This window comes from the organism of the source record quoted next, unplaced genomic scaffold (genome assembly GCF_019419815.1).
Source record: "Pyrus x bretschneideri cultivar Hongxiangsu unplaced genomic scaffold, Pyrus_bretschneideri_v1 Contig7, whole genome shotgun sequence".
In the NCBI taxonomy this organism is placed as follows: domain Eukaryota; kingdom Viridiplantae; phylum Streptophyta; class Magnoliopsida; order Rosales; family Rosaceae; genus Pyrus; species Pyrus x bretschneideri.
Window position 1 is genome coordinate 8,132,964 of NW_025999809.1, and position 13,634 is coordinate 8,146,597.

The 13,634-nt window shown below is 38.2% G+C and overlaps 1 protein-coding gene across 1 annotated transcript; it reads right to left on the reverse strand.

The window, feature by feature from the left end:
- Positions 1–339: 339 nt before the first annotated feature.
- LOC103933744 (protein PHOTOPERIOD-INDEPENDENT EARLY FLOWERING 1) lies at positions 340–13,017 on the reverse strand. Its single transcript, XM_009343432.3, is given in 21 exon segments — positions 340–1,152; positions 1,287–1,864; positions 2,050–2,757; positions 2,759–2,834; positions 3,271–3,338; positions 3,409–3,473; positions 3,952–7,015; positions 7,100–7,162; positions 7,283–7,351; positions 7,631–7,669; positions 8,091–8,225; positions 8,308–8,381; positions 8,465–8,803; positions 9,265–9,400; positions 10,144–10,214; positions 10,313–10,449; positions 10,568–10,656; positions 10,766–10,846; positions 10,980–11,087; positions 11,246–11,326; positions 12,770–13,017. Coding segments are annotated over 21 exon segments (6,483 nt in total). The 5' UTR covers positions 12,830–13,017; the 3' UTR covers positions 340–710.
- Positions 13,018–13,634: the final 617 nt, after the last annotated feature.

Consider the following 13,634-nt stretch of genomic DNA (forward strand, 5'->3'; position numbering starts at 1 on the left):
CAAAATGATTCGAACTTGAGACCTTCTACGTCATAAAAAGAAAGTTACTGAAACAACAATTTCTGGGTTCCTATACCGCCTGGGAGCTACGACTGCAACGACTCCGTGGTTGATGTCTTATTAAGCACTTCCCATCGACTACACTTGTTGATTGATTAGGAAGAAGAAATCGAGCTAAATATGGTCAAAAATATAATTTAGCCAAAAGAAAAGTCATTGCACACTAAAGTTATCATGCTACACTCTAGGAATAAAACATATGATTTGATTATTTTTGTTACGTCTAATTCACGTCTAATTCAACTCTTTGAACAAGGGGGGGGGCGAGAGAGAGAGAGAGAGAGTAATTTCATTTGCTACTTCTAACGGAGTAAATATGCCCGTACAGACGTCTCAATAGAAGCCCTAAACAAATTCAAAAATCTGCCAGTGAAAAGTTCGACTACAAAAATTGTGTCACAATTTGTTTCCTCCGATCCTGGCTTCCATTCTTCGAGCAGAATGATCGATTTCTGCATATGACAGCAAGACGTGCCAAAACACTCCCTCTCCATCTCAAAAGGGTAAAAGTCCTAGCTCCCCAAATGTCATTTGCTTTATAGTCCACCGCGTCTGATGGGAGGGAGCAAAAAATCTATAATCCCAAATCCGATGGCCGGTATCCATCAACGTCTTTCAATACCAAAACTTGTGGCTCCAGCTCTCAGAGCTTACCCAATGTCGGTATATTCTGGCAATTGTTCATCATCGAGGCCTCCAATCAAGCCAGGAACGTAATCATGTGGCAGAACTCCAAAGGTTTCCATTTCCAGCAAAGACTCGTCAAGGCAAGAAAAGGAATTGCTTTCCAAATCATAAATTCCAGCATCCTCATCGATGGGGGCGTTCAGGTCAAACCTCGGATTTGGATTCAGGGGTGCAGCCATTGGGAAAGGTGGGAGTACCTGCTCGGAAACGAAGTTACGCATCTCACCATGCTCCACTGAACTTTTTCTGATCTTCGATTTGGAAGGTCTAACGGAATCGGAGAAGACAAGTTTGTGCTTTCCCGTGGTCGGTAACTTTGACATTGACCGAGACCTGATATCATTTGTCGGGAATACCGATGAGGCCCATCCCATGGCATCTTCATTGCAAGTTCTTGTTGCGGTCCTGAAAAGAGACATGACATTTATTAGCAACCTCCCAAAACCCAGAACTCCCCACACTTACGTAATTTTGACATCAGATACACATTTATTTTGCATTCAGCAATCGTTTTGGAATCATGTTGCAAGAGACCTTACCTGAAACGGTTCTCAGCCAAATTTACATTGCTTGATTTCCTAAGATGATGATCTTCAGTAGCTTTATTTAGCCATGGAAAATGGTCAGAATCAGATATTGATAAATTTAAAACAGATGGCAATTCATCCATTGTGTCATCTTTTGCTCCCTGAAATTCCAGAGTTATATCCAACCGTTCTGATTCAATTGAAGAATCTTTCCCCAGGTTTGGACGAAAGACTGTGTCATTGTCACGCCTGCTGCTGGCATCATTAAGTGCAGCTGGTACCAACTTGGTACCCTGTCTGTTGCTGGCATCATTCAGTGCAGCCGCTACCAACTTGGTACCGTGTCCGAAATTGGTCAATTTCATTCTTTCTGTACGTTCCATCATGGGAGTTTGAGACTTTTGGTTGGAAGGGCTGAAAATGCTTCCCCCAAAATATAAACCATTCTGGGAAGATGGGAGATTTTTTCGGCGGTCTTTGTGGGATGTCACCTTCCAGATAGCTGAAAGCAAGGCAGTGAAGTGTTTCTGAATGAGGAACTCTGTATTGGGCTGGTCAGCGGCAACGTTTAATAACATTCGAATATTATCCTGGCACATAAGAAAGATAATTAGATGATTACTGGTTTTTCCTTGCGCAATGCTTTAGTAAATGATAACCGTACCAATTTTAATGCACAATAGTTCACTAAGTCCAGTGATATAAGTGATTATGAGGTCGACAAAACATATGCAGTTCAGTATATATAAAAAAGTAAAATAAAAACCATTTGTACCTCTGTCACTTTTAGAAGAGCCTTTCCAGATCCTATATTGTTAACTTTTTCATAGTTAGGATTGTCCGGTGTAGACAAAACATATCTTTGGATGAGTTCCCTAAATCTCTCACAGCAATGGATGGGATGGCGATATCTTCCCCTATAAAACCCACCAGCGGTCATTCCATAAAGCACGTCACTAACCAAGCTCCAATGAGGACCATACTCATGTACAACAGCACATAACATAGCATCCTCCTGTGACAACCAAAAATCTGGTGATGGAATACAGTCTCTAGACCAAATGTTCCCCTTCTTTAGCTTCTCTGGTTTAATTAGTAGAATTCGCTTTACAGGCATGGAAGTGATAGAAATTTTCCCTCCCATTTTGCTTCTGCTAGCTGGCTTATGATCAAACTCAACCATACTCTCACATGGTTTTGACTCTGTAACTTCATCATGATCCATAGTAGTGAGGTTAGTATCAAGCTCCGTAGGACATATTTCAAGAGTAGACTTCTTGAGCTTCTTAGACTTCTTCTTTGAACTCTTCTCTTCGCCGACTGGTATGACTTCAGCTTTCTTACGTTTTCTCTGCACGCTTGAACGTGGTGATTCCGTATCGGAATAGGTAACCATCTCATGAGAGAGAGAGTCTTCATCTATGGACATAGGTTCGGCTTGTAGCTCTCCTTTCAAAGGTTTCAGTTCAGAAGCTAGAGACCTGTTTCTTCAGAGATTTAAATTTGGCTTTCTTCGATTTCTTCTTAGTCTTTGGTTTAGGATCAATTGGCATCTCATTCCTGGAATATTATACAACTAATTAATTAGAGAAGCTTCAACTTAAAAAGAAAAAGGTTTCAATAGCTACATTCAGAGGTTCCCAAATTTAATATGGTATTTCAGAGCCAAAGTGCTCTTATTTCTTCAGTTGACAGTTTGGATATTCGTAAAACTTGAATATCTTAATTGCTATTCTAGACACCAGTACAGATGCTTGTGTTGTGTGTATGTATGTGCAGGAGGGGATCTTGTAACATATACATATTGGGTGCCAGCTACAGGACTTTTTTCTGAGAAAGGGGGATGGGGGAGGGAGAGAGAAAAACATCAATTCATTTTTTCTCAACCTATTGCACCTGATACGATTCTTTTTACTATATCTGAATGAGTTGATGGGAAAAGAGAATTAATTTGAACCAACTACTATCAGGAAAAATATTGAGTCCGTCAGCTTACTTCATAGAATCACCATTTTCCTCTGCTTCATCTTCCTTCAGTTTAGCTTCGTATTCCAGTTCCTCTAACTGAAAAAAGTTTGCACATTAATTATTACATAGACACTACAATATGCAGCACAAAAACTATCCCACTGACCTGAATTTGAGCTAAAGCCTCAACCTGCTGCCGATATGCCTCAGTTGCAAAATCAGCATCCCATGCTAAGTACAAAATACACGAGTTTAGTCTAAAGTTGCAACACGCATACATGGCAATATAACATATTAGTAGTTTGAATTTCTCAAACTACGTCAATGACCACCATGTCCCAAATAATTGCAGAAATTGATTTGCAGATACCAGATACCATATCATGACAATATGTAATACAGTTAAGGGACAAATTGAAAAACAAGAGCCATGTAGGCAAAAAGATGATGTCAGGTGGAAACAATTTTATTGTAAGAGACGGGAGAAATCATTATAGCTTAAAGAAAATAAAAACTCTTTCATGTTCCAACTCAGTTTGATGTCTAACGCAAACTTAATTTGGCAAATTGAGGTAAGATGTGGAGTGAAGGTCACACGATTTTATCATGAAGTAACACACATGACAAACCATAGAGTTGGATATATTTAAGGTTACGATATGCCTCAAGGTAACTTAACAAACAATGCAAAGAATACAAGGGTACGTACTTTCATATACAAGAGGTTCCTCATCTTCATCAATCTCAGCTTCCATTTCCTCCTTGTATTTTTCAATGCGGTCCAGTTCCCATTCTGTCTCCTCAAACCTAGCCTGAGATTCCACTGCTTTCTTGTCTATAATTGGGTCCCACAATTCTAGAAAGCGAATTGCATACCTATCTATCGGACGTAATTGATTGCCAAATGATGAGATTTCTTGTCCTGCAGCTGCAGCAGCCGCAGCCATCTGTTTGACATCAGCCATCATGTCCACATCATCTTCTCTACAAGCAACAGTATGAGCTCTTCCTTCATTAGGATCACCCCCATTTTCTTTGCTTGAAGACGCCACGCATCCACCCCGATCTGCAGGTTCATCAATCTTCACATCGTCCTCATTTACTAATTCATCATCTTCCAATCTCACAATGGCTTCTTCTGTAAATTCTTGGTTGTCCACAGCTTCTTCCTGCTCAACTTTCTTTAATGCCATGTAATCAGCTTCATCTTCTGCATGCTTTAGAGCAGCTTCAAGATCAGCATTAGACAGAGAAACCTCAGTTGCGTTGTGATTTTTCTCCTTTTGCATATTCTTCACGGGAAGTGCCCTAAGACCAGAGAAAAGCTCCACAGGGTCAAGCTTTTTGAAGAATTCAGTGTTGTAGCCCCCACTCTGTATAACTAGATCATCAAGTGCACGCTTCTGATTTGCCTTCTTCAGGATATTTTCTTCAATGGTACTCTGACTGATCAACCGATAAATATTTACTTCACGTGTCTGTCCAATACGGTGGCATCGATCTTGAGCTTGTTGGTCCATAGCAGGATTCCAGTCACTATCATAAAAGATAACAGTGTCTGCCCCAACTAGGTTAATACCCACACCCCCACTACGGGTTGACAATATGAAAAGAAAAATTTTTGGATTCGTGTTAAACCGCTGCATTAAAGTCTGCCTCTCCTCTGGCGGAGTGGATCCATCTAAACGCATATATGTGTAACCATACAGATTGATGAAAGCCTCCAAGGTATCAAGCATCTTGGTCATCTGAGTGAATATTAGTGCTCTGTGACCTTCTGACTTTAGTTTTCTAAGTAAAACTGCAAGCTCTTGCAATTTACCACAGTCAAATTGTATAAGTCGCCTGTCAGGAAAATATACTTGCCTTCGAACAATTGCAGGTCTGAACGGTGATAAAAGTGGTGACAAGTATTCAGAGCATTTCTGCTTATAAGCTGGATGCAGAAACACAGAACTTACAGACTTATTGCACCAGCATACAGGTGGTGGCGCTCGTGCGGCGGGGATTGCAAACAAGAAGCTTTCAACCAGGTCAATCGTTTCCTGGAAGCGCTCCACTGGTGAAAGGACTATATCAGCAAGCTTTGAGGAGTGCATGTAGGATATAGGATTAGCCTTGTGACGATGAATATCAAAAACAGGATGTCTTACTGTAACAAGTTCCCTTAGGCTTGTTGAGTATATGGGTTTCCTGTTGCACCTCAAGGAATTCCACCATGCAATAGCTGCAGCATGTTCCTTTGCTTGTCTTAGTCTCTCCTCCATAATTGCCTTATGAATGTCTTCAAAAATATTGGTACCATGCAACTTCTTGCGATGTTTAAGTCCACCAATATCTTCAAGATTAATCAGTTCTACACGCTCCTTGATTGAATTTGATGGCGTAGCAAGAGCTTTAACTTCATCACTCTCCCAAGAATTCATTGTAAAATCTAAATGAGTAAGTAAAAACCCTAAACCCTTAAGGTCTACTGCAGAAAAGGGTCCAGGTAAAAGAATTGAACATACTGAAGAACTCAATTGTGTGTAAATACCCCCCATATCATAGGAACTGACAATTGGACGACCTTCAAATAAGTCGGGATGATTGCATACTTTACGAAGTTGCATTATAATACTTATCATTCCAAAAAAATTTGCACTTGCAAGAGTTGCTTGTGTTTCGGAGCTAGCAATGAAGTCTTCATACAAGTTACGCTGCCTCTTGGAGAGTCTACAGTATATGACATGCTCATGTTTCATAGGAAGCTGCTTCTCCACATCTCGTTTTAAACGACGGAGAATGAATGGACGAAGAACATTATGCAGACGATCAAGAACTTCTTTATTTACTCTTTCTTGCCCCTCAACCATCCCTGATATTGGATTAGAGAACCAATCCTTGAATTCCTGATGAGACTGAAATACATGGGGCATCAAGAAATGCATTAGAGACCAAAGTTCCATGAGATCATTTTGTAGAGGAGTACCAGTTAACAAAATGCGCCGTTTGGAATTGAAGTTCAAAAGAGTCTGCCACCTCTGAGACTTCCAATTTTTAATCAGATGGGCTTCATCTAAAATCAAGTACTTCCACTTCTTACGCTTGAAAACTTTTGAATCTTGAATAACCAGTCTGTATGTTGTTATGCATATATGAAATGAGTTTGGTTTCAACCAGCCTTGCCTTTTCAACTTGCGCTCTTTAGCACTTCCAAAATAAGTTAGGATTTTGAAAGCTGGACACCATTTAAGAAACTCAGTCTCCCAATTAAGCATTACACTAGTTGGGACCACAATAAGATGAGGACCCCATATTCCCTTTTCACATGCTAGGTGTGCAAGCAAAGCAATTGTCATGATTGTCTTCCCAAGCCCCATCTCGTCGGCTAGAATCCCATTCAGTCTTTTCTCATACATCGTTACAAGCCAATCCAAGCCAATATGCTGATACTCACGTAGAGGGAACTTAAGAAGAAAGGGGAACTTTGTGCGGACATTGGTTGTGGAGAAGGTGTTTCCAGTTGGCTGTGCAGATCTAGCGGCAGCAGCCGCATCCTCAAGTCTGTTTTCACTGTCTTTTCCCCCTTCTGAAATCTTAGTTATACTTTCACTGTGTTCTTCAGTAGGAGAATCAAGAGCTGGCTGGTGTTCACCAGAGTCAACATCTTCATCCATATAATCATCTTGCTTTGGTTCAACATCTTCAAGAGATGAAGAATCCACAAAATCCTCTGATAAAGCAGAGCCATATTCAGATTCACCATCTGCAACTTCATCACTGTTTAAATCCTGAAAACAGGTTGATAATAGAACAAAAATCATATATGATGTGAATCACTCAACCTACAAGCCGAAGTATACAATAAAGCATACCTTTTTATACCTTGCAAGCAGTTCCTGTAAAGGAACTTCACTCTCCTTCTGCAGTAAGGCAATCTGAAAGATGGCAAAAAACCATTCAAACAATCAACAACTTAGGCCAAACCATTTAGTGTTTCTACCAATATGCCTAAAGTATAAGGGTACACATGAAAGGTACATAGACTAGCTCCTAACCTCATCCATGCGGTCATTGGTATCTGCTTTTTCCAGTTCCTCCTCCTCTGATAAGGTTGTCTCATCATCCTGGGCATCAAATTCAGATCAATAAAACAAAGGCTATTGGCAACAAAATTCAACCACTTCAAAACCTATTTCCAACTACTGAACTAACACAGATTAACACAATTACGCTATATTAATAATCAACCAGAATATACCTAGAGGTTGCAAAAAACTCAAGTTTATAAAAACAGTATAAAAAGGCATCTACGATGGTTGAGTGGGCAAGTAACAAACAATAGCTACTTAAATCAGGAAAAAGACCAGGACTTTAAATTAGTGAGAACATAAAGTAATTCCCACCTGTTCTTCTCCAGCAGCAAGAATGAAGTCACCATCTTCCTACATAATTTAGAAAGAAGAGTGAGCAATAACCCTCTAATTTTTATTTTTATTTTTTGCAGAAAGAAAAAAAATTTAAAGATATTTTAAATGAAAGGAAGGGAACTAAATCTGAATTTGGAGAATCTGAAAGTTGGAACATATAAATTCAAGGTATATGTATATATAGATAAATACATACATACATATACACACACAAATAGTTTTATATTAACACATATATATCCACAATTTAATCTAACAAGTCTGAAATAAAATAATTGGTTTTAAAAACTACCATGCTAGGACAAACCAGAGCTAAACGAGTTCACCAGACATCAAGGTAGATAAACACCATGATGCAAAAGCAATGTTGCTGAACATATGCTATCATTGTAAAAGGAAGAAGAACAAAATGAAAACCTAAAAATAGCACTCTCACATGTTCATCGTTAAAATCATATCGCATCTGTCCTTTGGCAAGCTGTACAGGCGCTTCTGAATGATTTTTATCTTCATTTATCTCAATCTCTGATAAATGGCTTTCTGAAATGGACAAACCGCCGTTACTTTGCACCTGTAAATAGAAAACAGCTATCATGCCAACCATTCATAAACTGCACAATTCAGCATCACAACCACAAACACATACAACTTACACAACGACGACCAGTGACAACATCTGAGTTGATTTTCTCAGTTATATCGGACACAAAAAGATCGCTTTTTTCACCTGCAGTATAATTGAACACTCACCTCTTCAGACATGATCATAAGTTTCACTCGATAACAAAATACATTAACTGCTACACCTACCAGGTTCCTCCCCCACGGAGGTTATTTCTGCGGCATCTTCAACCTTTTCTGAACACATACCCTTCTCTTCTCCAACTGAGGTCATTTTTGTGCCATCTTCATCCTGTTTAACACGCTCCTCCTCCACCAAAGTCATTTCTTTGCCACCTTCATCCTTCCCTGGAGACATATCATCCTTTTTCCCCAACGAGATCAGTTCTGCACCATCCCAATTCTTACCGGGAGACATCCCATGCTCTTCCTCTACTGAGGTCATTTCTGCTCCATCGTCTCCTGATATCATTTCTGTAGCATCTTCACCCTTTTCTGTACTACTTTCTGGGCTAACCGAAAGTCCATCTGTCAGATAAGATTTATAAAAATGCCATTAATTCAAAGGAGCTCATTTAGCATACAAGAGACAGGGGAATAGATCCCATCAATGATATACCAAATCTACTATATATTGAGCACAACTCTGTGACTCTAACACTATGCACACGACACGAATAAAATTCATAGTGTTAGAGAAGAAAAACTACTGGAAAAGCCATCCCAACTGGCTCATAGCTCTTCCAGGACCAAAATATTTGGCTAATTGGAGAGGAATCTGAACAATGTGGAAATAATTACACTTAGATACATGCCTAAAGCAGGTAAGAAGAAAAGCATAACCCGCATCTTCCAACTGCGAATTTTTGAAACCTAGCTATCATCCTGTAGAAAATTATGCTAAAAGTTCCAGACCCATACTTAGAACATACAAACTGCCTCTCATAATTAAATAAAGTATAGTTGAGCAAAAAGTTATAACCATTCACCTTTCTCCGTAGGATATTGTTTGAGTAGCTCCCCAAGTGGAAGATCTACTTCATTCTGTAAAGCAGCCAACTCTTCCTTCCTTTCTTGTTCAGTAAAAAGAGCCTCGTCTTCCTCAATAGTGTTCTCGTCATCCTCCTAAAACAGCATCATCATGCAGGAAAACATCTGTTAAGAATAGAAATAATACATAAAGAGCAGTATCAAAACGTCCTTCAAATCCACAAGGGGTAAGAGTCTAACTCTCCAAATGCAAAGCAGTTTTTGCAAACATGGTAATGTAGACAACAAATTTTTCCAGTAGACATACAGGCAATATAACACTTTACAGATAGACACATACTCCAAATAGCATGTTTAGAGTATAAAACTCACAATAACAGAACCTGAGGCTTCATATAAAAGTTGCAAATACAGAAAACTAAGTATTGGAGTCAGAACTCTATTCCAAAATTCAATGGAAATTTTTTTCCATGTGATTATCCAGGCTTCATTTGATATTACAGAACTTCCCCGGACAGCAAACAGTTGCACTGTTAGCAGACAAATTGGTCAGTTCAACTGTAGACTTTATCTATGCATTACCTTATACTCGTGGTCAACTACATTACCAACTACGCTTCTTTCACCTTTGCCTGACATCCCTGATCCAAGGGCGGCATTGACTTAGATGAAAATACTATAAAGTATTGGAGAATGTTGACTGACGTACTTTTCCTTAACATCATCAAGTATCATGGAAAGAATTATTGTAATCCACTGCATATGCACATAGTTCCTTGCATAATTGGCCTTACTATCATGTAAATGCATACCCATCAAATTGAGTTAAAAAGAAACATCATATATTTACAGAATAGAAAAGGAAAGGAAAGACTCACAGTTCTATCTTCAGACTGTACGTCATAATCATCATCATCAACGTCAATGTCTGCTCTTTCTGTGTCAGGTTCTGTTTAAAACGTGTGAGAGTATTTTAGTTCAAGATAAAAGTAAAATAACTTTCTAGGTAAGAGAAGAACGTCAATGAAATAACAACCTTCAACTTACCGGCATTCAATTCAGTTGATTTGTTAGTATCATTTTTGTCCATCTCTTTGAATTGGATACTTGGTTGACCTTGGGTAGGATATTGCTGAACAGACTTGTAGCTGTCCCCAAGATTTTCTGCCAACATTGTTGAGTACCTGGAAATTCCATGCAGAAGTGTCATTCAGTTTACCAGGACAATAGCAAGAAATCAAATGCAGCGCACAGAAAACAACAACTAAGATCATATCAATTAACCACGAAAAAAAATTTCACCTCTCAGTTTGACCTAGAAGGAACTCAAGCTGCTTATCGAGTGCCTTTTTCTTTTTCTCATCAAGTTCCATCTGATGCTTGTAAAGCACCTAGAATACAATATTAGGCATATACAGTCAGGGCCCTATCTATAAGGACAATAAACTAGTGAAAATAAATTTTTTGTTAAAGTTGGTGACTTAGCAAAGATAAGCTTACCAGCTTTTCTATTTTCAGCCAGAATTTCTTCACATCCTTCGATATATTGAGTGCAATCTTCTTTAGCCGTTGCTCTTCCTCCTAAATTAAAATTCATAATGTTGCAAGGAAAATAAACGCTTGAGCAATTATATGAACCAATTTTGTGTAACATGAGAACTGAGATAAACTTGTATGCATAATGCATTGCGCTTCAGTTAGGAAAAAACAGAACCTTCAATTTCCTTTCTCCCCTTGTAGCCTGATCTAGCATGCCCTTGCTGGCTCTTAAAGCAACTTTCTTCGCCTGAGCTAATTTCCATTTTCTCTCTGACTCGAAATCCTGCTAATAACAAGTTTCATAAGCAAGGAATACCAAAAGCATTTATCTCATATTCTCAACTTAATTGAGAAGATTTCACACTTTCCAACATAATACTTGTTCTAAAGATAATAAAGCACAATCATACCAAAATTTAAAGGCGCATATCTATAAATTACCTTTGAAAGCCATATCATCTCTTCCAAAACATGATCCCAGTGAGCTTTTGGCCGACGAGGCTCACTTGCAGTTTCAAGGGCCTATCACAGTCAAGTTTGTATAAACTGAGTCAAGGATTAACAGAAGGATTGCAGCAATACATTCAAATTACTGACTGCTTTCAATATGTGGAATGTTTATCATCACCAAGGAACATGAAGACAGAAGACCATTACATGTAGGTGCATGTTATGCATGTAAAACAAAATACTTGGATTTTAACAAAATTTTGTCAGCTCTAATATTTTTATTGAACCTTGAACACAAAATTCACAACCTTGTATTCAAGATCCCTTGTTGCAACAATTCAACACAAGAAGCATTCTTTTAATCTCAAGTCCTATTAACAAACCCATTATCACACTTTGTAGTAGTAATAATACTTCAATATATTCCCATTGAAGAACGGAACCATAACGCAAAAATGAAGACTTTGTCCTAGCACTACTTATCCCCTGGAAAATTCTTTCACTTTGCTGCAATATTAGTCTGAAATTTTTCCAGAACAACAATCATAAGCATTGTAATGCACAATGATCACTTTAAGGGTTTCCTCTCAATGTCAAAACATCCAACAACCCAAAATTCTCGAATTGGTTTGGCACATTCTACACTAGGGAAATGTATCTTTCGCAGAACTAACGCCAACAAAAATTATTTCTTCTCATCTCTACACTTCTTATGAGTCATAAAAAGTTTATTTTATTTTAAACAAGGGTTATGTCATAACTTTTCAAGGCCAAATCCATTAAAGAAAGTGCTTTCTACTTCAATTTATTCATCCACTGTAACTTTTCACTCCATGGACTTCCATAATCTCAAAATTGCAAGACAAAATGAGAGTTCATAAAATAGTGGGGGTTCGGGCCACCTCCACTCTAGGTGCACACACTTTTATATATCACTGAGACATGATTGCTTAAGAACGAAATGCACATATGGAAAAATTCTCGAACGTCAGCAGCATTTTTGCATACGTTCAGCTCATTGGTTCCTGAGATAGCATCCTGAACGTTGTTTACTCAAAACGAAATAAACAAAACAAAAGCTCAAACTTCCTCCGGCCATGCTTTTAGCCTCGACCCAAGCATACACTCAACTAACACATCTCCAAAAAAGAATTCTCCTAAGATATACCCACGCCAGCAAAATTCTCACGAAATACAAGTTTCGTGTTAAAATCTCCATAATTTACCAGAAAAGTGAATAATTTATGAATTAAAATTACTCAAAACTACAATTTCAAGCCAGACACTGCTACAAAAAACGAGAAAAAAAGGAAAAAAAATATATATATTTCTAACCAAAAAAATCACAAGTTTCAAACTTCAACAACGCTAAGCCACAGTAGGATTACAAAACTACAAAAAAAAAAAAAAAAAAAAAGCATAAAAACAAAACAAAAAACTACTATTTATTCATTCCTAGCTCAATAAAAATTAAAATCTCGCAAAAATGCAGACGTATAATATCGGAAAGCTAACCTTTTGGCGCTTAGGTCTGGGTTCATGATCAAGCTTGGACCTTGGACCTTTGGAAGCCATGTCTTCGGGTCGTCGGATCCAGAAAACCAGTGGATCTGGACCGTACGATCAACGCCAGTGTGCTCTCCTTCTCCGATTGCTCTCTCCTCTTCCTTCCGGTATCTCTCTCTCTCTCTCTCTCTCTCTCGCTCTTTTCCCTTCTTTCTGTGTTTTGTGTTTTGTTTATCTGTGTGGGAGCTGCTTCTTTCTTTTCTGAGAGGACACCCCACCAGCCTCTGATGATCGTTACGGCGCTGCGTTTTGGGTTTTTCTTTTGTTTACGGAGTTGGATTCTGCTTTGGGCTTTCTTGTTATAGTTGGGTTATGGGCCAAATTAAATAGCTACAACGGCCCAACATGTTTCTTAGAAGAGCTCCAACACCAGTATAATCGCATTTTTTAACTGGAAAATAATATTTCCAATCCAAAAATGTCATCACAGTCCTTTTTTTCTTATAAAAACATAGTGAAAAAAATATAGACGAAGAAGTTTATGATGACTTTCTAGAATGTCGATAACAACACTCTTTTCTGTTTTGTGATAATAGGCAAAAATATTGGCTCAACAACAGTATTACATATTGTTTACTTCGAATTGTTTTATTATGGCCTAAAATACATAATAAAATCCTCTAAAGCCCCCCAAAATCCTCAGTGTTTAAAATGTGAGACTTTTATGAAAAGTTAGAAGAATTATAGAACAACATGATTGTACAGAAAATTGGTCAAAATAAATTAAAACGTAGAAAAATTAACTATGGAATACAAGCTTAAAAGAGAAATAGACGAAATACTTTAAAAGAGATGCATAGAAAGAGAAAATATT